The sequence below is a fragment of the Mastomys coucha genome, unplaced genomic scaffold, assembly GCF_008632895.1.
Source record: "Mastomys coucha isolate ucsf_1 unplaced genomic scaffold, UCSF_Mcou_1 pScaffold1, whole genome shotgun sequence".
In the NCBI taxonomy this organism is placed as follows: Eukaryota; Metazoa; Chordata; class Mammalia; order Rodentia; family Muridae; genus Mastomys; species Mastomys coucha.
In genome coordinates this window covers 31,620,437-31,647,940 of record NW_022196891.1, presented here as the reverse complement: position 1 = coordinate 31,647,940, position 27,504 = coordinate 31,620,437, and the positions used below count along the sequence as shown (strand labels likewise).

Here is a 27,504-nt window from a genome sequence, read left to right as displayed (position 1 = left end):
AAAAAAAAAAAAAAAAAAAAAAAATAGTGATATTCTTCCTTGGCTTGGATCAAGGGAAGGGATGAGGTTGGGGAGGAGCAGGAATGGGAGGAATGGAGGGAGGGGAAACTACTGGAGAGATATAATGTATAAGGGAACAATAATTTTAAAAATCTGAAGAAAAGCCAGGCAGTGGTGGCACACGCCTTTAATCCCAGCACTTGGGAGGCAGAGGCAGACAGATTTTTGAGTTCGAGGCCAGCCTGGTCTATAGAGTGAGTTTCAGGACAGCCAGGGCTACACAGAGAAACTCTGTCTCAAACAAACAAACAAACAAACAAACAAAAATTCTGAATAAAAATAAAAATACCGGGCTGGCGAGATGGCTCAGCAGGTAAGAGCACTGACTGCTCTTCCGAAAGTCCTGAGTTCGGATCCCAGCAACCACATGGTGGCTCACAATCACCCGTAATGAGATCTGATGCCCCCTTCTGGTGCGTCTGAAGACAGTTACAGTGAATTATGCTGGAGTGAGCGGGGCCAGAGCGAGCAGGGCTGGCAGAGGTCCTGAGTTCAATTCCCAGCAGCCACACACATGATAGCTCACAGCCATCTGTACAGCTACAGTGTACTCATACACATAAAATAAATCAAATAAATCTTTAAAAATAAATAAATAAAAATACCCAAACCTTCGGTGGCTCCTGTTTCCTGTAACAAGGCGCAGTTCTGAGGCCCCCCGAAACCTCACCAGGCTCCTTGCCCCTTCTTTTCTGCATCGTTTCAGGATTCCTTTATTCAGCTTTTCCCAGATGCTGTTTGTTCTGCATGGGGTGCCTGCACTCCCTCACCAGACTGATGGCTGCCACGTCTCCATGCCAGGGTCACATTCTCCTGGTGGCCTTCCCTGATGCCCTGCACTGGGTGTCACAGTGCGGCACTGCAGCTGTCAACCTGAATTTCCCGATGACTATGAGTTCCTTGAGGAAGATGTTCTTGACAGTTACCATTTCGCACAACGCAGAGTTTGCGGAGGGCTTTAAACCTGAGCGGCCTCTTCCTCAAGGTGCCAAGTAGTGCCTCCTAATGGGGTGGTCCCCACATCTGTCAAGAAACATCGATGACATCTTCAGGGATGAGCCCCATCCCCATCCCAGTCTTTCTGAGATCTGGCAGGAAGGGGTGAACCTATATTTCCACAGGATTCCCTATGGTTAAAGCTATCACATGTCCAGTGACAGAGAGGGTCATGTCTGTGGTGACGTGAATCCTTATGAACTGAGAGCACTCACTGTAGAGGTTGCTGGCTCCATCAGGTTATTTTTAAAATTAATTATTTTAATTAGTACATAAATAATGAGTTTTATTATGACATAATGCATATCATTGTTCTCCGCTCATATTTCCCACCCTCCTCTACTCTTCTTTGAATCTCCTCCCCACTTCTGCTGGTCTCTCAATGGTCTCACCTTCTACTTTTAAAAAATGATTTGTTTTACTTTTGTGTGTGCAAATGTTTTCCTGCACATATATGTATATATGCATATGGTATAGATATACTTTTGTATGTATGAGTATTTTTCCTGAATATATATCTATATATCATATTTGTATTTATATCTATATCTATTTACATAGATATGTATCACTCTATATAATCTACCTACCATTTGCATGCAGTGCCCATGGAAATCAGAACAGGGTATCAGATCCCCTGAAACTGGAATTACAGATGGTTGTGAACTACCATGTTGGTGCTGGGAACTGAATCCAGGCCTGCAAAAGAACAAGTGCTTTTAGCTTGTGAGGCATTGCCCCAGCTCCACCTTCTGCTTTAATGTCATATAAACAAACATATAATGCGTATGTATGCATAGTTATAGTTATATTATGCACGAGAAAACACAGGCAATATTTGTTGTTCTCTTCCTGCCCCATTGCCCTCTCTTGTTTTTTTGCCTACCCCTTTTAGGAATTTCTCCAATCACATATAATATTCCTTCTACTTTCAAATCATATTATATACATACATATATTATATCTATTATATGTATGTATATAGATAAATATATGCAATGTTTACTTATTTATTTTTTACAGTCTTGAGCATAGTATGTAACTATTTTACCATTGAGCTATAGCCCCAGTCTATACATATTATATATTTAGGGAAGTTTCCATATACAATAGAAAACTTTTATATGGTATTTGTCTCTCTGAGTTACATAACATAATCCTCATGTCTATTTCACTGACATGGCATAACTATTTTTATGGGTAAATAAAGCTCCATTATCTGTATATCTACATTTTCTTCATCCATTCACCTGTTGATGGACATCTAGTTTCCCTATCTTGGCTGTTGTATATAGCAGTGATAAACACTTATGTTCAAGCTCCTCCCACCATCTACGCTGATGTGCTACGTCTTTCCTAGTTGCAGCCTTCAGAGTGACCTAATAATTTTGTCCTCATAAGGAAAGGCTGTATGTCAACCTGTCCCTTGGAGTCCCCTTGGTGCCTAGCTGGAGAGTTTCTCCCAGGGATGCATGAGACCGTCAGGGTTGGTGCTGCTAATGTAACTTAGGCAAGGCATAGAAGCACTGCTGACCTTCTCAAAACAGGTATGTGCTGTTGGGATAAAGGAAAAATCACTTCTTCCCACTCTTCCGGCCAGGCAATTCCCACTTTGGATTCAGGGTTGTGGACCTGGAGCTTTGTGAACAAGACCTGAGGTTTCCATAATGGATACCAGAAGCCTGTTGGGGGGAACCATGGCTCAGAGCTAAAACCCTTTCGAGACAGCAAAGTCTAAGCATAAACCCAACAGCTTGTCAGAGATGAGTTTGTCTTTGCTTCCTGTGCAGGACAACAGAGTTTGAGTCTAAGCCCCAGACGAAGGCAGAAACAGTAGCATCTCATGGCTGGGGCAGACCTGTGAAAAGACAAGGTATCTTATTCAGTCTATCTGCAGAACTAATAAGTTCTCTAGGGATCATCATATCAAGTGGTTTGTGCTCTGGAATTTCTGTGCACATAGCCACCCATCTTTCATTTACCTGTTCTGAGAAACAGCCAATAAACGGTGTCTCCGTCAGTGATCTGTTGCTGTGAGGAACTTCCATGATCGATACAACTTATCATAAGAAAGCACATAACTGGAGACTTGCTTACAGTTTCAGAGGTTTAGTCCATCATCATCATGGTAGGGAGCACAAGCCTGCTTGAAACAGGTCAGCAATGCTTCTGTGTCGTGCCTAAGTTACTTTAGCAGTACTCTTCCTGACGGTCTCATGCATCCCTGGGAGAAACTTCCCAGCTAGAGATGCTGGAGCAGTAGCTGAGAGCTACATCCTGATCTATTGAGAGAGAGAGAGAGAGAGAGAGAGAAAGAGAGAGACTCTGAGACTCTTGGCTTGGTATGGGCTTTTGAAACCTCAAAGCTCATCCCCAGTTACACTCTTCCTCCAACAAGGCCACACCCCTCAATCCTTCTAATCCTTTCAAATTGTGCCATTCTCTGGTGATTAAACATTCAGTTATATGAGCCTATGGGGGCCATTCTTATTCAAACCATCACAAAGGGTTTGTTGTAGGCTTGTACCTTCCTTCATAGGTCTTTAACATATCTAGGAGCCCCAGGGCTTTGACAGGAGCCATGTAAAACCTGAAGGTCTTTGAGGGGTTAAGGAACAGGTTATGCCAGGGATGGGTGACAGAATGGTTTACATCTTTGAGGAGACATTTTCTTTAGTAGTGGCTAGAAGGGGGGAAATTTCCTCTGTCACTGTATGGGACAAAATTGGGGAAATGTCACATTCAGAGCAAGGGAGCTAAGGATGTGGGGTGGTGGGGGGAATGCTGGTTATCACAATTGGGCTATGGCTTCTATGATGGATCTTAGAGGAGCAGTTAGGGTCATAAATAGAAATGCCATGAAGGATCAAGAATTGTGGGTTGGAATATTGAAGAGGTGGGACCCATGGTAAGTGGTTCTGTAGAGTGCCAGTTGGGTCTTTCCAAGCCCAGCTTGGTCCTAAAGCTTGATCTGTACCTGTGTTGGACTGATCCCTCTCCATCTTCTTTTCCTTCCACCAGGCGTCTAGATGCTAACCTCATCTCTCTGGTCCCTGAGAGAAGCTTTGAGGGGCTCTCCTCCCTCCGCCACCTCTGGCTGGATGACAATGCACTCACCGAGATCCCGGTCAGAGCTCTCAACAACCTTCCTGCCCTGCAGGCCATGACCTTGGCTCTCAACCGTATCAGCCACATCCCCGACTACGCCTTCCAGAACCTCTCCAGTCTTGTGGTGCTGTGAGTTCTGTCTCAGTCCCCACCCACTGCGGGGACAGGAAGCTGCATGCTTTCTCCACTTGGCCAGGGAGCTTTGCTTTTCTCCGCATGATGTCAAACCTCGTTTCAGTTTCTGCTCTGTGGACAATGAAGATGACCATCTCTGTGGACTCTATAGGCTGTTCTCAAAGCCAGAGGACATTAAGCTTATAGAAGTATTCCGAGAGTCACTTAAGGGATTAATCACTATAATCAGAAACAGAAATATTTTTTTGTTCTTTTATTTTCTTACTATACAAGTATAATAACCACTCCATGCTAACTGAAATATAAATCAAGTGTTTCTTAAGTAATTCCCACCACAGTTGACAATCAAAAGATGCAGTCATATGCTTTGGCATAGGGATAGAATAAATCCGTCTAATTTTGCAGGCCTAAAGAATCAGGAAAGGCCATCACATGTAATTAGATGTCAAAGCCCCAGCAGGGTAATTACGTTCAAGATAGCATCCCTGGCAGGGATAGGAGCTGGGGTTAACCCTGCCTTCCTAGTGGGAACTCTACAGTGCAAATTAGCTTCTAGCTAATTGCTATGAATGATTGGTAAGTTCATAGTCTAATTACTAAGGGCTTGGAGGTCATGTGTAATTGCTCTGGGTTACATACTAATTGCTGCAGGAACATGTGTGTTAGTGGCTCTGCTAAGTGGCAGCATTGCCTCCTTTGTTCTTGGGAATCTGGTGTGGTTTTCTAGGCCAGCGTGAATGGATGATGCTTAGCTCCATGTGAGAGATGAAGACGTAGGTAGTGATTTAATTGTCTAATGTTCTGTCTTGGGAACTTAGAGAGCCAACAGTGGAGTCCAGTCTTCTACTAGACTGGCCATATCCTCCGATGTTCTGGGAGTCAGTGTGATTGGTTCTAGCTTTGGTGATGTCCCTGTGACCTCTCATGGGACTAGGGTCAAGTCTCTGTGACAGACAAGATGACTGGAAAATGAGAACTTTAGGACAGGTCTCTGCTACATGGACAGCAGTATGTATGCACTTACAGAGCCTCTGTGTGTGTGCTGAAGGTCACAGAAGGATTTGGCAGAATGGCTGGTCTGGAGGGCTTACAGTCTACTTTCCTCTGAGGAAAGACAAACAAGGCAGTTGTGACTTTTGTCGCTATAGTTAAGTGGTGACGGCAGATTCGTACATAGCACAGGAGCAGCAGGGAGGCCACACAACTGTGGGTGGGAAAGAAGGCATCCCAGGGTAGGCAAGACTGCAGCTGGACATGGAGAGACAGTGGTATTGGACAAGCAAAGGGGGTTAGATCATTAAAGAAATGGCGGAGGAGACAGAACATTTGGCTGTTAGTGATTGGGGCCATCCAGCTGTAGCAGAAAGGCCTTGTGCAGAATATGGGAGAAAAGGCTGAGAAGGTGACTTTTGGGACAGACCATATCAGAGCAAAGACTTTGTCAGTTGTGGAGGGAAGCTTGCAGGTTTTCAAGCAAACGTTATAAGGAGATATTTTAGGGTGCTGACGAGATGGCTCAGCTGGTAAGAGCACTGACTGCTCTTCCAAAGGTCCTGAGTTCAAATTCCAACAACCACATGGTGGCTCACAACCACCTGTAATGAGATCTCACGCCCTCTTCTGGTGCTGTCTGATGACAGCTACAGTATACTTATTTATAGTAATAAATAAACCTTTGAGCCGGAGAGAGTAGGGACTGAGAGAGCAGAACAGACCAGAGCGAGCGGGACTGACCACCGGAGTGAGCAGAACTCCTAAATTCAATTCCCAACAACCACATGAAGGCTCACAACCATCTATATACAGCTACAGTATATTCATATATATATAATAAATAAATAAATCTTTTTTAAAAAGGAGATATTTTAGGATGGTTGGAGTGAGGGATGGATGGAGGCACAGGGAGACTAGAGACAGGAAAGTTAGTTCTGAGATACTTGTGTATCAAGGCTCAGCTTCAGAGGCAGAAGAAAGGATGAGTGAAAGTGTGCTACTGGAAGGGGCATTTTGAAGGAAGAATTGATCTACCTCTGAAGTTTTCCTGGGGCAGAGAACCAAGCAGAAAAGGCGTGGCTGGAAGTTAGGAAGCTGGCATGAGATTCAGGCCCAATATACATCTAGAAGGTGCAAGGTCCCACTGGTATATTGAAGGGAAAAAAGCTTGTGCGGAGGAGCAACTCTGAGACACACCAGGTCCCTTGGCACAGGGTGAGGCTCGAAACTCACTTCTCTGTCTCCCATTAGTGTATGAAAGAAGGTTTCAAGCAGCGGGGGATAATGAAAGCCAAGACAAGTGGAGGATGCAGTCCCAAGATGCCCTGTGGGGAATCCCAGGAAGCAGATAAGAAAGAATAACTACAAGAGCCAAGTTAGTTAAAAACAAAGGGGTGGGCTACTTGATGGGTGCCTGTGCATACCTGTAATTCTACAACCTGGAAGGCTGAGGCTGGAGGATGGCAAGGTAGAGACCAGTGGGGGTTATATAATGAGACCATACCTCAAAACAAACAAAACAGAAAAAATGCATGTGTGGATGGGGGCCTGTCAGGAGATATTCAGACAAGTAGATAGGAAGGGATTCAGTTCCCTCCAAGAGAGCCTGTGCTCCAGTGCCACCCTGACACGTATGGAACCCCTTCCCACACTGGTGGCACGAGCAAGAACATTATGAAGCTTCTCTTTAGTAATATCCAGTAGGTCCCTGGCTGCACTGTAGGAGGTACCAGGACTCCAGGGCTGAATGAATAGTTCAATGGAGAGAGCAGGAGGTCCAGAGCTAGAGGTCTAGAAGCTGAGAGGGTCTGGACCAGAGCTGAAAGGGGAGGAGAGGGGAGTCTGGGAAACTGAGGCAGGTAGAACACACTTGGTGAGAGTTGAGATGGAGGTGGGAAGGAAATAATAAAAGTTAAGAAGCCTTGCTCAGAAGGCAAGGGTTGTTGTCCTTGAGGCAGAAGACCCCTGAATTGGAAGCAGGGTCTGTCTTCCTGGCTGGGACCTGGTGGAGCAGGTGGGGATGGGAGCCTCACAAGACTCGCAGCCCTCCCCATCTAGCTGGATGGCTTTGGTCTGCTGCCCTCATAGCTCAGCAGCATCTTTGCCAGCCAGCCTGCTTTTTACCCCTCCGAAGTGATTTCCCTTTTCTGCCTAAAGATGTTTGTAAATTCTTGAACTTTAACGGCGTAACTCAAATATGCCACAGTGTAGAAAGTTCTGCATCTAATTTTCCCGGAACAATGGATGCCTTTGAGGGGAGATTCTGTTCTTTCTTCTGGAGAATTTTTTTTGTATTATTGTACATGAGGCTCATGCTCAGGGGAGCCATTTCCTTGAGAAAACCTCGGTTGCTAACATAGCCCCCGTTGGCTGGGTCCTTAACCGTTTAAGAACTTTTGTTTCAGTGCCGGGTGGTGGTGGCACACGCCTTTAATCCCAGCACTTGGGAGGCAGAGGCAGGTGGATTTCTGAGTTTGAGGCCAGCCTGGTCTACAGAGTGAGTTCCAGGACAGCCAGGGCTACACAGAGAAACCCTGTCTCGAAAAACAAAAAAAAAAAAAAAAAAAAAAAAAAGAACTTTTGTTTCACTCTGCCGTGCCCACCCTGACTATGTCCAACTTTATCTTTTTCTTTGTTATTTTATTTATATGTGTGCATGCCCAAATATATGTATGTATATGCCCTGAGTGCATGTAGTGCTCACAGATGCCAGAAGAGGGCGTCAGATCCCCCTGAAACTGGAGTTACAGTGGCGTTGAGTCATAGTGTGGCTGCGGAGAACTGAATCCCAGTCCCCTGTAAGAGCAGCAGCTTATTTACTGAATCCTCTCCCCAGATCCCCACGTCCAGTTTATATATATATAAACTTTCACCACTGCCTACCCTGTTCCTTGTTTCAAACTGACTAGCTCTCTCTTTAAAAAAAAAAAAATGAAGTTTGGGGTCCCAGTTTTATTACCTTAACCTACAATGTAACTTTTCATTTAAATTTTTTTTCTTTGAGGTGTCACTTAGGTTGTTTTGTAGCAGAAGATAACTATGGTCAGTTTCTATCTATTCCTCATTCATGAACTGTAATCTTTTTTGAGGCAGGGTCTTCCATAGCTCAGGCTAGCCTCCAACTCACTACGTAGCCTAGAGTAACTCTGAACTCCAGATCCTCCTGCCTCTACTTCCAAAGTGCTGGGATTGTAGGTTTCCGCTCCCACGTCCAGTATTGATTGTATTTTCTCGGAGGCTTGGAACTTCACTGTTCCTTAGAACCCTCTTCTCCCTTTGACCTATAGTTTCTTCTTTGGAGGGACCCTCTGGAAGCTCTGGTCCAACACCTCATCTCTAAGCTCTGTTGGTTGTCCCCTTCAAGCTGTCATGGGTGGGTTAAGGCCATAGAAGTCGGTTCTGTCCCATGCTGCACCCTGGTGGGCTGGGTGGGAGAGGCGGCATGTGCCGAGGTGGTGGCCAGTGTGGGCTGATCCTCAGCCACATTGTATAAAGTGTGGAGTTCAGTTCCCCTGCCCGTGGGTATCCCTGGGATTCACACCCCTCTGGCTCCCTCCTCCATGATAAGCCTTAAGCTTTTGGTTTACCTTCTCTTTTGCCTGTTCCCTTTGGATTACAGAGTGCGGAAGAAAACAAGAATATTTACATGATGGGGGGAGGGTTGGGGAATCAAATCTCAGAGTTTGTTTATTCACCAGATCATTCTCTGATACAAGGACTTTGGAAGACACCCCCCCCCCAAAAAAAAAGGTTTGGTTGGCCACAAGGCCTACAGTGTATCCACACAAGGCTGGGTGTCTTGTCTGATTTTTGCTCCTTGTGAGAGACTTCAGGTGGAGTGGAGTTTGGTCTGGTTGTTTTTGCTCAATTATGAGCAGGCAGAAGGCAATTTTGTTTTACTTTCAGTGAACTGTTTTTCTTGGGAATCTCTCCCAAACTTCCCTCTGGTAGTTCCCCACCAGGTAGCCCATGCACCTTCCCATCACTCATCCGAGCCTGGAATCCCTTCCCTCCACTCAAACGCATTGCCTTGACAGGCCATGCCTGCTGAGGACTGCCACCTCTGCTCGAAGAGGCCTTGCTTGCTGCTTCAGCCTCCCCAACCTCCCAGTTCTCTCGGCATGACCACAGCTCTCTCCAGTTGTAACAAAACTTAGCCTTTAATTATATGTTGTCTGCAGTGGTTGGCTGTTGGCTCCTCTAAGAACGTCTGGCCACTGAGTCAGGCTGGCTGAGCCCTACAGAGCAGAGCGCAGAGAGGATGCCTCAGATGTGAGCCCCTATGACATCAGGTCTCTCTCCCAGTGCTTAGTCAGAGCTCACTGGAGCCTTGGCTGGGCTTTCTTCTTCCCAGTGCTTTCGCTAGGTAGGCAATAAGGTCTACAGCCTGTGGTCAATCCTATCTTGGCAATTGTGGCTTTCAGAAATGGGTCTTGGCCGATTTGCTTGTTCCTGGAGAAAAGAGGCTGGATCACGGGGGGGGGGGGTTCCATTGGTGCTTCACCTCCATTTTGCAGCTATGTACATTGTCTGCCCTGGCCCAGAGGTTGTGCCACACATTCTGACATGTCTCTCTCCTTCCCACGCAGGCATCTACATAACAACCGCATCCAGCATGTGGGGACCCACAGCTTCGAGGGACTACACAATCTGGAGACACTGTGAGTGGGAGAGCCTGTGTAAATCCTTGTCTGCTGGGTGGTAACCTCTGTGACTAAAGTCGGGGTGTGGGCTTAGGAAGGGCCAGCGGGGTTTGATCCGGCCCTGGTCACCCATGTGCCCATTCTGGGCATCTCGCTGAGATGCCCCTCAGCGAGAATTCCTTCTTCCTTCAGGTGGGTACAAGGTAGTTCAGGTTAGCCCAGGAAGTAGGAGGGCAAGGCCCCCCTGCCAACGGAGAGATCAAATAATAATGCATAGAATGAAACAGTTAATGAGGCAGAGGAACTGGGACGTGAAGCTCGGAGACTGGAAGATTTGGGGGTGGGCTGGGGCTGACCTGATGGCAGTTTTGACGTCTGCTTAAGGGTGGCTGCTGACAGAAGGGAGAGGAATAGCACAGAATAATGTCAGGACTGTCTGCCAGCTGATCTAACTAGCTAAGTGATTAATGGGGAAATGGCCCACTCAGCACCACAGCCTGCCTATAAAAAGCACCCGAGCTGTTGACTCTTAAAAAGCCATATTATTCACACATCATCCTCCAGGAATTCAGCTAAGGTCAGAATGCACCCAAGCCCTCCCATCACTTCCTCTGGAGGCCTGCCAGCCCCTGCAGAGTGGGCTGAGTGGGCCCCACTGCGCAAACAATCAGCCAGGCTCTGCAAGAGTGACCAGTCATGCCAGCTGGGGTCTTTAGCTCCCCCGGGGGCGGGGGAAACTGGTTGCCACAGCCACCTGGTGCTGGACATGGGGTTAGGGGCTCTGGGAGAGAAGGGCCCTCGGTCACCACACGTGTAAGCTGGCAAGGATGGGGAAAGGCTCGTGAGATCAGAAGTCTCCTTCTCCAGTTATAAACAAGCCCCCATTTTCTATCCCCTTCCCCCACACTGCTCTTGACGTGATGGAGTCTTAGGACTCCAAAGCGACAGAGGCTAAAATTCTGGAAGACAGGCTGTGATGGGGGAAGCAGCATGCTGGGAAAAACCACTTCTGTAAAGTCTACCCCAAGAGGCCTTGGCTTCAGAATCTGTGGTTGTATGGGGAAACAGATGAGAGATTCATACCTAGGTCAGTCACATCTTATTTCCTGTGGGTATGATTCCTAGGAACATGGCTGCTCTCTTGTGCTTAGTACACAGCAGGAGAAACGGCAGAGCTGGGCTCGGCTGTCCTGGAATCCAGACCCTTTGACCAACAGTATAAGAAGGAGCACAGTGTCGGGGCGGCATGCCCCAGCCTGGATTCAGGAACATTCCCATCCCTTCCCACTACTGTGCAAGGTTTAGACTGTCTGCCCCTCCTCCATATCTGTGACTGATGACTAGACAGCTAGATAGGCCAGTTCTAGTCCTCTAAGTCTTCCTTCCTAAGAGAAAGTTCATTTCCAGGAAGGCTGTGGGAGTTCCTCCCCGAGAGAAGTTCTCCCAGGGTGACCCCCCAACTGTGCCCCAAGTGCATCAGAGTGTTAATGAGACAAGAGGAGTCCTTAGGGAGAGTGCCTGGTTAGCCTATCGCCAGGCCCAATGCGAATCGAGCGAACCTACTGTGTGCTGATTTCTGAAGCCTCCCTAGAGAAGCCCAGCTCCTGGGTGGTGCTGAGATTGCATTTACCCAGCAGGGCAGGAGGGAGCACAGCCATCCACCCTGGAATGTGGGGCTGTTTAGCTTGCTGGGAAGTCAGGTGAGGATCGGGGCGCAGATACCGGGTGAGTTGGCACCTCAAAAAAGCCAACGAGTAGCTGTTTCTTCACTTTTGGGGCACACTGCCTAACTCTTTCTCAATTAGCCACTGTCTTGCTGTGCGGGGCCTTTGGCTCAGCTGCTGCTGGCTGAATTATAGAGCAGTCCTGCCGCTGCTAAGCACCCACTGTCTCTTTCATCTATCTTGGCCTCAACACATAAGGCCCCCCGGGCTATGCCCACCTTGCAGATGGAAAAGCCAAGACCAAGAAGCATGGAAAAGTCCTCCGACCTTTACAGGGTGGAGGCAAGAAGCCCAAGTGGTTAGTCCCTTGGCGCCAAGCAGCCCCAGAACCCTTACTGCTGCTCCTCCCAGCTGTCTGAGCTCAGGCTCAGCCGTCTGCCTACCAGAGTCGTCATTTTCTAACCTATAACATAATGTCACAGGGTTGTATAAAGTTGTTGCAGAGTCTGGCAGATATATGGGGCCCTCCCCTCCTCCCCTGTTTTCTTCCCCTTTGTATAAGGCTTCATCTCCATGACGCCCGGTTTCCTCCCCACCCTCGAAGAGCAAGCCCTTCTTCCAACTTTTGATCTCCAATTAAAAGGGGGGGGGAGTGTGTTCTTTCTCTGCTGTTCCCCAGAGCGTTTTCTTGGGGAGCCTGCAGGGGAAGGCAGATGTGGAGGAGGAGGAGGAGGAGGAGCGGCTGGGAGAATGAAAGGGGAAAGAAATGATAGGCAAGTCTTTTAATTGTTGCATAATTGGCATACTCAGCAGCCTTGGTTATTACTCGGGACCTTTCATGTGTACTTCTTGCTGGAAGGGTACTTCTCCCTCGGGCCCTGTAAATCTCTGCCACTTAGACCTCTCTCATCTCTGGCAGCAGAGGGAAGATCAAACCCCCACAGCCCAGGCTGTGGTTTGGCTCAAGCTGTGGTTTGGCTCCTCTGCAGCCTTCTCTTCAGAGGGAGAGCAGCCCCCAGCTTTGCCACCTGGGAGGAGGAGCCAGGTGCGGGCACGTACATGTGTGGCCACACAGGCTCCCAAACGAGGCACAGGCAGCACAGACCGTGTAGCTCACGTCCTCTGCCACCCTCTTTCCACCCTGACTGCCCTTCTCAGCAGAGGTATGGCCCACCAAAAACATATCTGCGTAACCCAGCTTCTGGAAGGGTCTCCTTGATGTGGACCAGGCTGCCAGTTCTGCTGCTGTAGGCTGGGCCAGCAAAAGTACATGTTCTCACTTCTGGGAGCTTGTAATCTCAGCATTGAGAGGGTGGAGGCGGGAAGCTCAGGAGTTCAAGGCTAGCCTGTGCTACATGAGACTGTCTCAAACCAAACAGTAAGAGGACATCCAAGTCATGTACCACACAACCTTTATTCTAAAGGAGCTTTGAGCAGAGCTTTTGGCTTAGGGTGGGGCTCTGCTATGGCCTCTGTTGATGGGCAGAATTACACAGCTCTTAAGAACTTAATGCCCTCTGAGGAGTCCGGCATCTCCAGAGGGGATGTTTCTCACAGTGTGGTCATCACCGTTCCAACCTTTGCCAGGAAGCTTCAGTTAGGCAGAGCAGACTCGCTCAGGCCTGCATTCACACAGCCTTTGATCTCCCACAGTGAGGGTGACCACCACTTTAGGGAAATTCCAAAGCAGAGGTGGTCAAACCATCCGTCTTTAAAGTCGCATGTACTCTTTCCATGGTAGACCCTCGAGTCAATTCCAGGACTCCCTAGAGAAATGGAGATTGAAAAAACAAAACAAACCCAAAAAAGGTCTAGGAAAATTCTGCATGAAACCAGGTGCCAACGTACCTTGGTCAGTCACTGGAATTTCAAGTTTGCATACACAAGCAGCTATGCCAGACTGAAAACCCACAGTATTCAAAGCCCCAGTTATATACTTAACCAAATCGGGGAATGGTTTGGGAACCCCGATTCCATCCTCAAGGGCCTATGTCTGAGAACTTGATGCCCACATTCTTAGCAGAACCCAGAGAAACACTACCTCTCTTCCTCAAGCTTAGGCAGTGATCTTTGGGCCTTGTTATGACCTTGTTAAATCCGGCCCAAGTGGAGGCTGTGCCGGCTGGACATTCCTCTCTGGAAGAGGGCCTGGGCCTGAGTGAGAACAGAAGCCCTCTGGCTCGGCTCCCTCTCTAATCGGGACCAGCCCTCAACATGGGGCTGTGAAGTGCAACAGACAGGGTGAGACTTCATAGAATCTCACCTTAAAGTTCAGAATTGAGCACTCCTCCTCAACTGACATCCCTGCGATGTTTCCAAAGGACGTTCTTACTTCAACAGTAGCTGTGGCTAGAAAGTGTACTCCTGTGTCTTTGTCATTGAAACCACAAATGGACAACAGGTTTTCCTCTCAACTCGCGGGGAATTGGCCGGGAAAATGTCTGGCCACTCCCCAGTGCTGGGCTGACAGTCAGCCTTTCATCTGGAACAGAGCATCAGGTGGATTTCCACCAGGACTCTTCCAGGACTCGGGGCATTCCAGAGAAGAGCAAGGATTAGACTTGAATCAGCAGACTTGGATTCAAATCCTGACACGGCCACCAGCATGTGGCATGTTCAAGTCACTTGACCTCTCGAAAGCTTCCGCTGTCACGAGTAGGAAAGAAGGCCAATATTTTAGAGTGCACAGGACATTGCAAAGGTCGCACTGAATGAGGCGACTCTGGGCAGTACTTTGGAGCACCCTAAGTGCTTAGCTTATGTTGGCCTTGCCTTTAAGACTCAGCACTTGGTATTGGCTGGAATGTGTCTGAAGGTGGCAGGGAGGGTGCTGCCCTGAAGTATCATTTCCAGTGCTCCCTTCTGTGACTCATCACTCCACGACGAATCAGAACTCTCAGGCACTCGGGACGTGACTACTGTCTTAGTTTCCTGTGGCTGCCGTGACAAATTACCACAAACTTGGTGGCTTAACAAAACAGCCATTTATTCTTCCACAGTTTTAGAGGTCAGAAGTTCAAAATCAGGGGGTTGGCAGGACTGGTTACTTCTGTAGGATTTGAGGCTGTCTGTATTCCCTGCCCACCCCCACCCCGTCTCTCTCTTTCTCCTCACATCTGATAGCTGCTGGTAATCCTTGTCATTCCTGGGCTTAGAGACGTATCCTCCAGTCACTGCCTCCATTCTCACAAAATGTCATTTGTACCTTCTCTTATAAAAATTCTTATCATTGGCTAGAGAGATGGCTCAGTGGTTAAGAGCACCGGCTGCTCTTTCAGAGGTCCTGAGTTCAATGCCCAGCAACCACATGGTGGCTCACAGCCATCTGTAATGAGATCCGATGCCCTCTTCTGGTGTGTCTGGAGAGAGTGACAGTATACTCTTCATACACATAAATAAATAAACCTTAAGAAATTCTTATCATTGGATTTAGGACCTGGCCTGATAACCCAGGCTGACATCTGGAGATCTTTCACTAGATTCTTTCAGCAAAGATGCTGTGCCCAAGGTCACTTTCATAGGCACCAACAGTTAGAATGAGTTGAGCATGTCTTTTGGGAAATATAGACAGACAGTATGGCTTCCTACTGGCAAGCCTCATGACAGAGGTCCAAATGAATTTTTCTGACTTTTCTCTTTCTTGCTTCTTTTTCTTCCTGCCTTTCTTTAGACAGGAGCTTGCTATGTTGTACAGGCTGGTCTTGAACGCACAATCACCTACACCAGCCTGCCAAGTGCTAGAATTACAGGTTTGTGTCACCACATCCACTTGCTCTGATTCTGTTCCTCCTTCTATCCTCCCCTTTTTTCAATTTTATTAAATCTCTCTCTCTCTCTCTCTCTCTCTCTCTCTCTCTCTCTCTGTGTGTGTGTGTGTGTGTGTATGTTCAGACCAGAGGACAACTTGCAAGATGCAAGAGTAAGTAGGTTTTCTCTTCCTACCATGTGGTCCCTGAGAAGCAAACCCCATTTCTTAGGCTTGGCGGCGGCAGTCACCCTTATCTGCCTCGCCACCCAGCTTGCTCTTTTCTGTGTTTTGTATCTCAAGGCTGTCAGCTCACTTCACTAGTTTCTGCTCTTCTTGTCTTAAGATGGGGTCTGTCTATGTAGTCTAAGCTGACCTCAGACTCACAACGGTCCTCTTGCCTCAGTCTCCCAGAGTGCTGGGACCACAGATGGGAGCCACCAGGCCCAGCCTGTCCCTGTTCTAACATTAACTTCTTACCTTTAGGAGAATTACAATTTCTTCTCTTCAATCTCGTTTCTTGTCCCCACCCCCCCCTTCCCGCTACTTGTTGAGGAAGACAGGCAAGAACTGCACATCCTCTTGTTACAAATGGACAAACCAAGGCAGAGAGTTGATGGCCTATCTCAGGCCACTCAGCCAGTTAAGAGGCAAGATCAGAACTCAGGCTTCTCTGCCCTTGGCCCCATGTCAGCTCCCCAGACCACAATGCCTCTTGAGGCAGGGGATCAAGGAACTCCTTTCCCCCACATTCTTAATCATCTTACACTTGTGGCTTTATTAGCTGCAAATTTGTGGGCTTCTGTGGCTTATAGAGGAATTTATTGTTCCATATAAAACTTTTTTTTCTGGCTTCCCCCACAGAACCACTAATGACTTTTAACAGGCAGAAAATTGAGCTGCCCAATGAGTTTGTCTTGCGTTCTGTGACCATGACGAGTTATTAATAGTTCTTCCCAGCACAACATTCCCTTTCCCATCACCGTGGTGTTGGGGGTAGCCAAGGTCGCCTCCTGTCACCACCGTCCCTTCTTCCCTGTTGGCAGTAGAGCAAAAACTTCCACTGGACCCCTCACTCCCCCAGGCGCCCCAGCCAGCTGGTCTGGAATGGAAGGGGAGGAGGACTCTGCCACGGATCCTTAACAGATGCCACAGAGAGGAGAAGGAGAAGCCAAAGACTGGCCTTTGCATATCTGTAGGAAGGGAGAGCTGGAAAGAATCAATTATCCCCACTCCCTTTGCTTTTGTTGCCGGTGCACTCAATCATCCCACAAATACCGAGCATCTCTTAAGTGCCAGAACACATTGCAGGCTCCGTAGAACAGGTAGGCATCGCTGACACTAAAGGATTCTAGCCCAGAAGTCTTGAGCCCCTTTAAATTGATCACTAATGTACCGCTCGCATCTCTTGCCTCAAGATTCCAAGTCCTTAACAATATAACACCCTTTCCCATCGCCGTGGGGCTCATTCTGTGGTGATGCTACGCAGAGTCTGGTCTAGTTTTTAACGCTGTGCATCCACCGAGAACTCCAGTCCAGACCTCATCCCTGAACATCAGACTTAAGTGTCCCCTAGTCAGACTTATAGTCCAGTAACTCCCTATCACAGATATCCCAGGCTCTAACCTACAGATAAGCGCTAGATGTGGGCCTTGCTCATTGTAATGGTCCCTCAACTTCCACACTCTGTTGAGGTCAGGCATATTTACAGCCTCCAGGTGGTCTACATTGACAGGACCCTGGGATCAAAGGTTGTCTCAGGGATCTGATCAAAACCAGAAAGTTAGATCCTGTACTGGGTGTCACATCTTCAGAGCCACAAGGACTTTCCTAGGTGAGAGATATGAAGTGTCTACAAAATGTGATTCAAAGAACCAGGGAGAAGCCTTGAGGTGTGGTGTGATGGTCCCCTTTGTTAGATATGCATGGGACGCATGGACTTCCAGCCAGAAGAGCGAGCCAAGGGAGGTGGGGAGGTAGCGTTTTTGGCTCAGGGCGAGGAAGTTTAACTCAGTGTGTAGAACGGCCCCAAAGTGGCTGCACTGGGCAGCCAGCAAACGTAGAGTGTGTCCTACCACTGGGGACAATCTAAGCAAAAACTGGATCCCCACCTGGCCAGAATCTTGGAGTTGACTCCTGCTGTGGGGGCAGTTTAGAATGTTACCTTTTATCTCCGTTCCAAGCCTCTGCGATCCCAGGTGTTTCATTAGCTCAGGAAAACAAGAAGTCTCAGTATGAGAGACCAGCTCCTGTTGTTAAGAACCAGCCTGCTGTTCCAAATGCACGCTGGCAAGGAAGAGCGTGTAGGTGGAAGGAGGGCGTGTCTGTGTCTCTCAATAGAAACTGATGACAATTCTACTAATTGCTGCAGTTATTAATGGGTGGCCTTTTATGTAGGCTGTTTAGAAGGTAAAACAATGCTATTAGTCATAAAGTGTTGGTTCCTGGCTCTGCAGTCATCTGCACCATGCACGTGCACTGAGATTAAAGACAGGTGCTCCATCCACAGTGTAGGAAGAGCAGGTAAGACATGCATTCAACTGTGCTTGCTTGCCTTAATTCCAGGCCTTGGGAGATAAAGTGGCTCGGAGTTTACAGCCTATCTGAAATGGCCATGTGTTGTGTCTCATACAGAGGCAGGCTCACCTACATTTCCCCTGGGCCCTTATCTGAGATCTGGTAATAAACATAAATATTAGTCTTGATAATAAAACGTTAAGTGGAAACCCAATTAATGTAATTCATCTTTCTTAATTGCGATGAGAAGTAGACAGAGCAACTTGTATACCTACAGTTGTAGCATGTGGTGAGGAAGGCGTTTGCCCAGTGTGCGGTGCCTAGTAAAGGAGGACTCAAAAGGCTTGGCGTTCTTTGATCAGCTACTCTGTGCTAGTCTCTGGACCAGCTGAATAGAGCTGTTCAACATGTTCCATGTTCTGGAATAGGCATGTTCAACTTCAGGTAAAGAAGCACACGGAGGAAATCAAGCAACTTGATCAATGTGATCTTGTTGGTTAATGGAAGCACAAGAACTTCGTACTCTCACATGGATAACTCACAAACATGGCCTCTGCATAATAATCATTTGGCTGAAAGTGTTTATAAACACCTCTAGAAAAATCCCATAGAACCTTCCCCTTCCACATTCTTTCTTCCCTCTTCTCCTTGAGCCCTGCTCTTCATAGTCTTCCCAGGATCCAATTCTGGGTAGTTGAGAAAGTGGCCCAAAGTGACCCTGAGATCAAGGTCTGCCTCCTTGAATCCCAGCACCTTACCCTTTCTCTCCAAACCCTGTTTTCCTCATCAATAAAAAAAAGATGTATGAAATCCTACCAGTGATGCCCATTGACCCACAGAAAGAGTCCCCAGAGATCTCAGGAACTGGGCACTCTGTACTCAGATGGAAAGGAGAGGACTAGAGTTGGGGGGAGAGGTGTCCTGAAGCAGCCTGGGGCTTAGGCAGCCTCCTCGAATGTTCTGACCGACTGCTTGCCATCAGTTTGATTGGATTTGGCTGAAAACTCCTAAGCAGACAGGCGAAGGGGAGGATTAGGCACGGACAGCCGGACAGCCGCGGCTTCCAGGCTGAGCTCCAGGTTGGAGATGGGAATGATTTCTCTTTAACCTTAGTCCTTCCCCATCTGCTTCTGGTGCCTGCGAGAGGCAAACAGAACAGTGAACACTTCCTGGGCTGTTGGCTGATTCTAGGGACTATTAAAGATAACGGACTCAAAAGGAATAGACCCATGGATGAGTTTTCTATCAGAAGCATAGGGCATCATAAGAGGCAGACTAAGCTGTGGTTTCTAAGAGTCGAGTAGATTCCCCAAAGACTGGGATGCTGCCCTGAAACAGCTAGTCACAAAGGCTAAAGGAGTTTCTACCACATGGTCCTGTGCAATGGGCACAAATGATAATCTTTGACAATGGATATTCACATGTGTAGCCCTGTACCTGGACTTCAGAGGATCCAAAATAGCTCCCGGGAGCTCCCTGAACTCATCAAGCTTCCTGCCTCCCCACAGGTGGGAGAAGATATATGCAGATAACCTCACTGTGCTCTTGGCCTGCCCGGGCTTCAAGCCCAGCTATTCCAGCTGCAGAGCTGTTGCCAAATGACTGCCTGTCTCTGAGCTCAGTTTCCTGTCTCCAAACAGTGCCTACCTCAAAGGGAACGGTGGGAATCGAATGGATTAACATATGCAAACCTCCAAGAAACATAGCCTTTACACAGTAATTACTATTATTACCCAGGCATTGTCATCCGCCATGGCTGTCCTGCACTTTGAGGAAGAAAGCTCCTTAAAGTGCTGAGAGGGTGCATGGCTCTAAGTGTAGGGATGAGGTGCAGTCCGTGGGAAAAGGTATATTTGAACGCAATTTCAAAGGATGAGTAGAACTTCAACAGTTGAGGGTGTAAGGAAAAGGGCATTCCAGGCAGAAGTGGTCCAGGCAAAACCAAAGAAATGTGAAAATACATGCAGGGCTGGGATGCAGAGGAAGCAAGGGATTTGATCAAGGGCATCGGAGCCCGCTAAGGAATTTGGGCTTTGTTTTGTCTTTTTTTCTGAAAGCTGTTCTAGACTTTTTTTTTATTTTCTTTCCTTTTCTTTCTCTCTTTCTTTCTTCCTCTCTCTCTCTCTCTCTCTCTCTCTCTCTCTCTCTCTCTCTCTCTCTTTCTTTTTCAAGACAGGGTTTCTCTGTATAGGGTGAGTTTCGAGACAGGGTTTCTCTGTATAGCCCTGGCTGTCCTGGAACTCACTCTGTGGACCAGGCTGGCCTCGAACTCAGAAATTTGCCTGCCTCTGCTTCCCAAGTGCTGGGATTAAAGGTGTGTGCCACCACTGCCTGTCTGTTCCAGACTTTTCAATGTAGGAGAGTTGTAGAGTCAGTTTTGCACTTTAAAAAGAACTTTCTGGCAGATGTGTAGTAGTCAGGAGTGTAGACTCCACACTCACAGGGTTCGCTGTGCTGTGGAGTTCATTAAGATAGGTTAACTTGCTGGAATAAACAAAGATGCATGTAGTGGTCCACAGACAGTAGAAGGCGGGTGCTTGTTTGTTGTTTGTTTGTTTGTTTTTCTGGATTATGTAGCAGTTCCAGGAGAATATTTCTTTTTGGCATGTGGCATTTCCTCCATGTGGCCGCTCAGGAGCCTGGGTTCTTACCTTGCCTGGAGCATTTAGCTGGTGGAAAGGTAGACTAGCTGCGGAAGAGGAAAGCCAGCTATGTTATAAAAGTCAGGGATAGAAATGCTGATAAATTTCTACCTACCTTCTTGGGGGGAAATATGGAGCATCAGGTATGTTTTCTCTCTTCTCTCTGCTGAAAAACTGCTTGTAGGAAGAGGATCCATCTCTCCAGACTGTTGGAGGATGGAGATGATTCAGCCAAAGCACCAAAGGGAGCGCTCAGCCAGTGTAGGTCCATCCACCTATGGCCCAAGGCAGGGATAGTATGTGGCAATCCATGAGGGAGGCTTCCCTCCCCTCTAAATATTTCCATTTGCTTCAACAGAGCTAAACCACTTGTTCATCTCCCTCAAACCTAGTTCAGATGTCCCATCTCCATAAAGTCCTCCAGGTGCATGACAGTCCTGGTGCTTTGTGAGCTGTCCAGCATCTGCAGCAGTGTACTGAGGGAGCTCATCTTGTCTTGTGCTTCTCTCTTCCTCACCGTTTCCCACTCTGCCCAGCAGAATGCTTTGTATATTTTGGGACATTTGGCAACACGTGTCTGTTGCGTTGAGTTGAATTCACTGGGTGCAGAGAGGGTTGCAAGGACATGGTTCCTGAACACGAGAGCCAGACTCCATCTGCACGGTATAAAACAAAGCTAGGGTTTGGCAAAGCCTCAGGTCACTGAAGCTCTGTAGACATCCAAAGGCGGCCACCTCACTGGTGTGGAGTTTGCAGAGTTCTTTTGGGCATTTGTGTGCGTTTTCTTCTCCCACATTTCTCTATAAAAATAGCCTTCTAGTTCGCATGCCTTTTACCACATGCCTTTCCCCACTGTCTGTCTACTCCTGGCAAAGTTCCTGACCAGAAACTGCCAAGGAGACCTGGAACCACTCAATTTGGCAGCCTGGACGTGGGTCCAATGAGCTATGTAAGTGCTCCGTGGGAGCAAAGCCACCCAGAACACATCCCATGGTCTCTGAGGCTCAGGGCAACCCTGATAGTGCCTCTCCAGACTATCCTGTGTCATTTTGGCATCCACCTAAAAAAAAAAAATCTCAAGAATATGCCTCTCAATACCCTGAATTCTCATGAATGTATTGATTTTTTTTTTTATTATTAACAAGCTTGTTTAGAGTTTCTCAATTACTCATTCAGCACATACTTGCTGAGGTCCTGCTCTGTGTCTGGTGTTCAAGATTAAAAACAGACAGAATTCTCACGTTCAAGAAGCTTTGGATCTGGTTGGGTAGGAAGAAAAGAAATGTCACGTGCCAATAAGTTCCACGAAGGCGAAGAAAGCAGGAAGTCTCTTGTGTCATAAAAATCACTCCAAAACGTAGTGACCTAAAGCAACACCTTATTATTTCTCATGAGTTCGTGGCTTGGCTAGGCTTCCTGGGATCATTGAGGAGGCTGTAGTCACTGGAGGCTCAGAGAGGGCTAAGGGGTCTACTCTACTACAGCCTCTCTCACTTATCGGACGCCTCACCACTGGCTGGCAGCCCATCCTCCGGTATAGCTCACCACTTGTGAGTCCCGTTTGGGCTTCCTTACGAGCTGCTGTGAGGATTCCTAGGTTGTGAAGGCAGAGGCTGCAAGGCCCTATGACTTAGGGCCAGGTCACACTGTATTCCTTCTGTCTTGTATTGGTCACTGCCGTTGACAAGGCCAGGCAAGTCTTCAGAGTGACACATCTTTATTCCTTGAGAAAAATGTACTTCCCCATCAGCAAGAACTGAGAATTCTGAAAGGGGCTGAACCACGTTTTTATGGGACACTTGATTTTCAAACACTGAGACGTGAAGATGAGCCAGTTATGTGCCTGCCACAGTAGGACAGGTGAAACTCCGAAGAGGAAGAGGCAAATTGTAATGTGGGCGACAGGTTGTGATGTTTGAAATACGCTGGTCAGAGAAGGCTTCTCTGAAGAGGGGTATCTCAGGAAGGAGCCTGAGTAAAGTGAGTAGCCATACAAATACCTGGGAGAAGAACATCCTAGGTACAGGGAGTACAGAGCTACAAAAGAGTCTCAGGTTAGACCTCTGCAATGCTTTTTGTTAGAGACCATGGAATATTAAGGGGTTTTGAGTGAAGAAACGTCCTTGGTACTTACGGAAAATATAACTCTTCCTGGGCAACAATGGAAAGCTCCTAAAGGAACTGAACCCAGTTGGAAGGGAGCCACTTGAAACACCGAGACGTGAAGATCAACATCTATGGAGTTGAAGATTCCCAAGGTCTCTCTCTGTCTCCTGCCATCTGCTCCTGTGCTCCTCACCTGATGCACTGGGTGATTTGTGCCGCCCTTGGTAGAATTAGAAAAGTCCTGTTTCCAGTCTCGGTACCTCTACTTTCTGTCATCTTGCCCTCCATTTGTCCATAGCCTTGCCCTCACACAGCCTGTGGGAACGCCTCTGTGAGAAGATCAAACTGTGATATGTGGGAGAGTCAAGTGTCTGGCTTACTAAAGGATGGGGCAGAGTGGAGGGGGTTCTCTGGTAAAATTACCCAAGGTCGACAGGGCACTCTGAGGGTAATGGGTAATTAGTATTCGTGCAGAGGGGGACAATTATCTCATACACTGGCTACCAGTCGCTTGTCACTGTTCCTCTGGCCTCCCGGGCTGGGTTCCTGGCTCTACCTGTGGCCTATTAAGTGTAATGACCCTCCTGTGCAGAAGAGCCTCTCATTATCTCTGTGTTAACATGATATTTATCCACAAATCTCTGCCAAGCTACTTGGCAATTAAAAGACCTCCACATAGTCCCCTTCTGTGGCCTCGGACAGCCATTAAAGTTATCGGGCGTTAAAAGGCTGAAAACATGGGCTAGGGTCCTCCCTGAAAGGGTCAAGATCTATCCCTGAAACTGACATCCCCGCATACTTCCAAAGCTGGGGACTGTGGACCCCAGAAACAGGACTTCAAAGGCATTAAGACCCCCCCTACCAAATCAGGCACATTACACATAGGCTAATTCATTGGCTACTGAGTGCCAAAACTGATTAATTTTTTGAAAGGCCCCGTCTCTTCTGAAGACTGTTGCAGCCCTGAGAGATGGAATCCTATTACACAATGAAACAGAGCTTTCTGAAAGTCTTCTGTGGCGCTTCCCAGAATGCCAGGAAGGCAGCCGGAAAGAGGGTAGCCACACAAGCTGGTGAGGAGCTCCAGAAACAAGTCTTCTTCAGCATTACTCTCAAGAACCTCGTCTTCCTGCAGGTGTCGCCTGCCTGGGGGTTTGTCCACTTGTCAAGAGCAGTTCTGTGCTTTCTGATGAAAATTAAAATTAACCTTTAGCCTGTCGCTCCTCTCCTCCTTTTACCCTATCATTGCTGCCCAAGGGCACAACCAAAAGGTCTCTTGAAGGAGTGGGAATATGAAGTTGTGACTGCTTACAGGCCAGCCAGTATTGACTTCTACTGCCTAAGAGAATGAATGCTATTATGAGTATCGTTATACAAATAGCTTCACACACAGGTGCGAACTTCTCTGTACAATAATGGACGTAAGAGAGCCCGAGTATATGAAATTCAACTAGAAAAGATATCAAACTGGTTTTGGTTTGGGGGTTTTGTTTGTTTGTTTGGTTTTTCGAGACAGGGTTTCTCTGTGTAGCCCTGGCTGTCCTGGAACTCACTCTGTAGACCAGGCTGACCTCAAACTCAGAAATCTGCCTGCCTCTGCCTCCCAAGTGCTGGGATCAAAGGCGTGCACCACCACTGCCTGGCTATCAAACTGTTAATAGTCGTACACATTTAGTTTATTAGAAAGCATGCATTCCTTCCTTCTGACGGACTTAGCTTACTGCCCCTTTAAAAACGTTGCTTTCATTGTTTTCTGAGTATGCATGTGATAAATGTTCCTCTTATAAAAGAAAAATGGAAAATGGGAGCAAAATGGAAGAGAAAGTGAAGATTAAATCCCATGCCACCACCCAACGGGGAAAAAATACTGGCCAGGTGTGTTGACACCCAACCGTAACTCCAACACTGTGGCGTCTAAGGCAGAAGGGTCAAAAGTCCAAGTTCCCCCGAGATACACAGGGAGCTTTTTGTCTCAAAAGCAAGGCAGCAGAGGCTGTAGCTAAAGTAGCTGTAATCTGAAGAACTCTCTGGAATCACTAGACTAGTAACGTGTTAAAGATCACCTACGTATCGCTCTTCTCCCATCCCATGAATCCAAAGACTTAAAATAGACTTTGCTGAACTTTTTAGAGATTATTCTGAGGTAGGCAGATCCAGATATGCACACTCCTAAAATATATCCCCTCTCAAAACAGTTCTGGTGCCAGGAAAGCTCCAAGCCCAAGGACTGGTGGAGTAGAAATGGAATACAAACATTCAGAAAATGTGTTTTCAGACCTTGGCAGCTGGATCCAACAGATTGGAAAACCCATCTCCCCGGCCAACCCTACAGCCAAGTTTCCATGTCTCGGGGACCCTGACATGCCCGGTTAAGCCTCTGAGCTAATGACTGCCCCGCTTTTCATTCCAGAGACCTGAACTATAATGAGCTGCAGGAGTTCCCCGTGGCTATCCGGACCCTGGGCAGGCTGCAGGAATTGTAAGATCTTCTGCTGGTGTTTTTGGGTGCTTCTCCAAGGGCAGAGGCCAGCTCATTCACAAAATTGAATACTGTATACTATAGTCTTTGTGACTGGTCCTTGTAAAAGCTGTGGCTGGAAGCCCCCCATAACCCCCAGAGCAGCAGTAGTCAGAACACTTGGTAGCTTGGCTTTGAACATTTCTTCAGGGTATCTGATCAGTATAAATGGTTTTGGGTCCTTCAAGCCTGGGAACATATGTGTAAGAAACCATCTCTTGCAGCCAGAACCTGGCTTTGGGCTGTCTATGTCTAAAGAAGACTTAGAAGAACTGAGGGCTGGTTTATAGGGTCACTTTTTTTGTTTGTTTTTTATGTATTTATTTTTTTAAATATTTATCTATTTCTTATATGTAAGTACACTGTGGCTGTTTTTCAGACACACTAGGAGAGGGCATCCAATCTCATTGCAGACAGTTGTGAGCCTCCATGTGGTTGCTGGGATTTGAACTCAGGATCTTTGGAAGAGCAGTCAGTGCTCTTAACCCCTGAGCCATCTCTCCAGCCCCAATAGGGTCACTTTTTAATACCATCCCTAAAAGGATTGAGAAATTGACTCTGGAGTCCCATGGCCATTTACTATTATGATTGTTTCAATTGTATGCACATGTGCATACAAGTGTGTGCATGATGTGTGTGTGTGTGTTGTGCACATGCCCACAGCACATGTGTAGAGGTCAGAGGACAACTTTATGGAGCTTGTCTCTCCTTCTATATTTATGTAGGTTCCAGGTATTGAACTCAGGATAAGCACCTTTACCTGCTGAGCCATCTCACTTTCCCAACCATTTATTATGTTTGAATATTTACTAGACTGGGTGCTGTGCTTAGTGTTAATATGAAATAATGGTAAGATAGACATGGAGTCCTCTAAAAAGGATCCCTCACCTCGTTCATGACACAAAGGATCATCCATGAAACAGGAACAAGACAAAGCAACATAAAATTCCAGCCTTAAACTGTAGTATAGTATATGGACTAAAATAGCCATGGGAATTCAGACTGACTGCTCACTGTGGCCTGAGGTCTCCTGAGCCTGGTCTCAAAGGATGAGCGGGATTCAGGTGACAATGAGGGCAGAAGAGGACAGTTGTTTTAGTCAGTGGAGCAGTACAAAGCACAGACCTGACAAAGTGGTTAAGGCAGAGAGGATGACTGTGGAAGGGACACCAAGCTTGGTGGGGGGTATGCTCAGTGACCTTAGAGATATAATATACAGCTATACTAGAATCCAACTAAGGAGACAAGGAGCTTCATGGTTTTCTTTTTGGAGAAAAATGCACACATTTAGGTATGAATCCATCCATGCAGCCATCCATCCAACCATCCATGCGTTCATCCATGTATGCATCCATCCATGCATCCATCCATCCACTATCCATGCATTCATCCATGTATGCATCCATGTATGCATCCATGGATGCATCCATCCATGTATGCATCCATCCATGAATCCATCCATGCATCTATCCATGTATGCATCCATCCATGCATCTATCCATGCATCCATCCATCCACCATCCATGCATTCATCCATGTATGCATCCATCCATGCATCCATCCACCATCCATGCATCCATGCATCTATCCATCCACCATCCATGCATTCATCCATGTATGCATCCATCCATGCATCCATCCATGCATCCATCCATCCATGCATGCATCATCTACTGAGAGAAAGCTGCCCGAGGACAGGACCTCTATCATTTAAATCTCTCAACCTCTCAGAACTTAACCTAGCCCAAGACACGAAAGAGATATTCTATCAAACATGATGAGTAGAAGGAAGGAAGGAACCAGTGATCCTTGGTGGGTAGCCTTCCCACACACACTAGCCAGAGATATTTGAGGAGGAGCCTGGAGTGACAGAGCATGGAGGTGAAAGAGATGATGGGAAACAAGAGATGGAGAGAAGCGAGCATGTGCTAGGACACAGAAAGCTAGAGACTTCTGGTAGGAGGGGAATGTTGAGAGACCTTCCCAGACTAGGCAGTGGGGTACTTCGTTACTCACCACCCACAGAGGCAATCTATGGCCACTGAACACCCGACTCTGTCCTTTATCCCCTCTGTTGCTCTGCCCCCTCTGTGTTTCACTTCAGAAGAAGCCTCCCTCAGCCAGGATCCCCTGGAAGTTGTTTACTTTCTGTACCTTCCTATTCCTTCCCACACACCCTTGGCTTCCTCTGTGGGGACCTACCATGGCTCCTGCCACTGATGACTAAGGAGCGGACTCCTTCCTCAGGACCTGAACTCAGCTATTCACTCTGGAGTTATTCTCACAGGCTTTCTGAAGCTTGAAACCTGGGAACTGTCCCTGTTTCACTCTGACACATAGACACACACACAGACAGACACGGGGGTGGGGGGGGGCG

The 27,504-nt window shown here is 47.4% G+C and overlaps 1 protein-coding gene across 1 annotated transcript in view; it reads left to right on the top strand.

The window, feature by feature from the left end:
• Positions 1-27,504, top strand: part of Lgr6 (leucine rich repeat containing G protein-coupled receptor 6) — a 125,934-nt gene that overhangs the window by 76,829 nt on the left and 21,601 nt on the right. Inside the window, exons 5-7 of the mRNA XM_031383595.1 lie at positions 4,078-4,293; positions 9,882-9,953; positions 25,020-25,088. Of these exons, the coding sequence (XP_031239455.1) occupies positions 4,078-4,293; positions 9,882-9,953; positions 25,020-25,088 (357 nt within the window). The remainder of the gene's footprint in view (positions 1-4,077; positions 4,294-9,881; positions 9,954-25,019; positions 25,089-27,504) is intronic.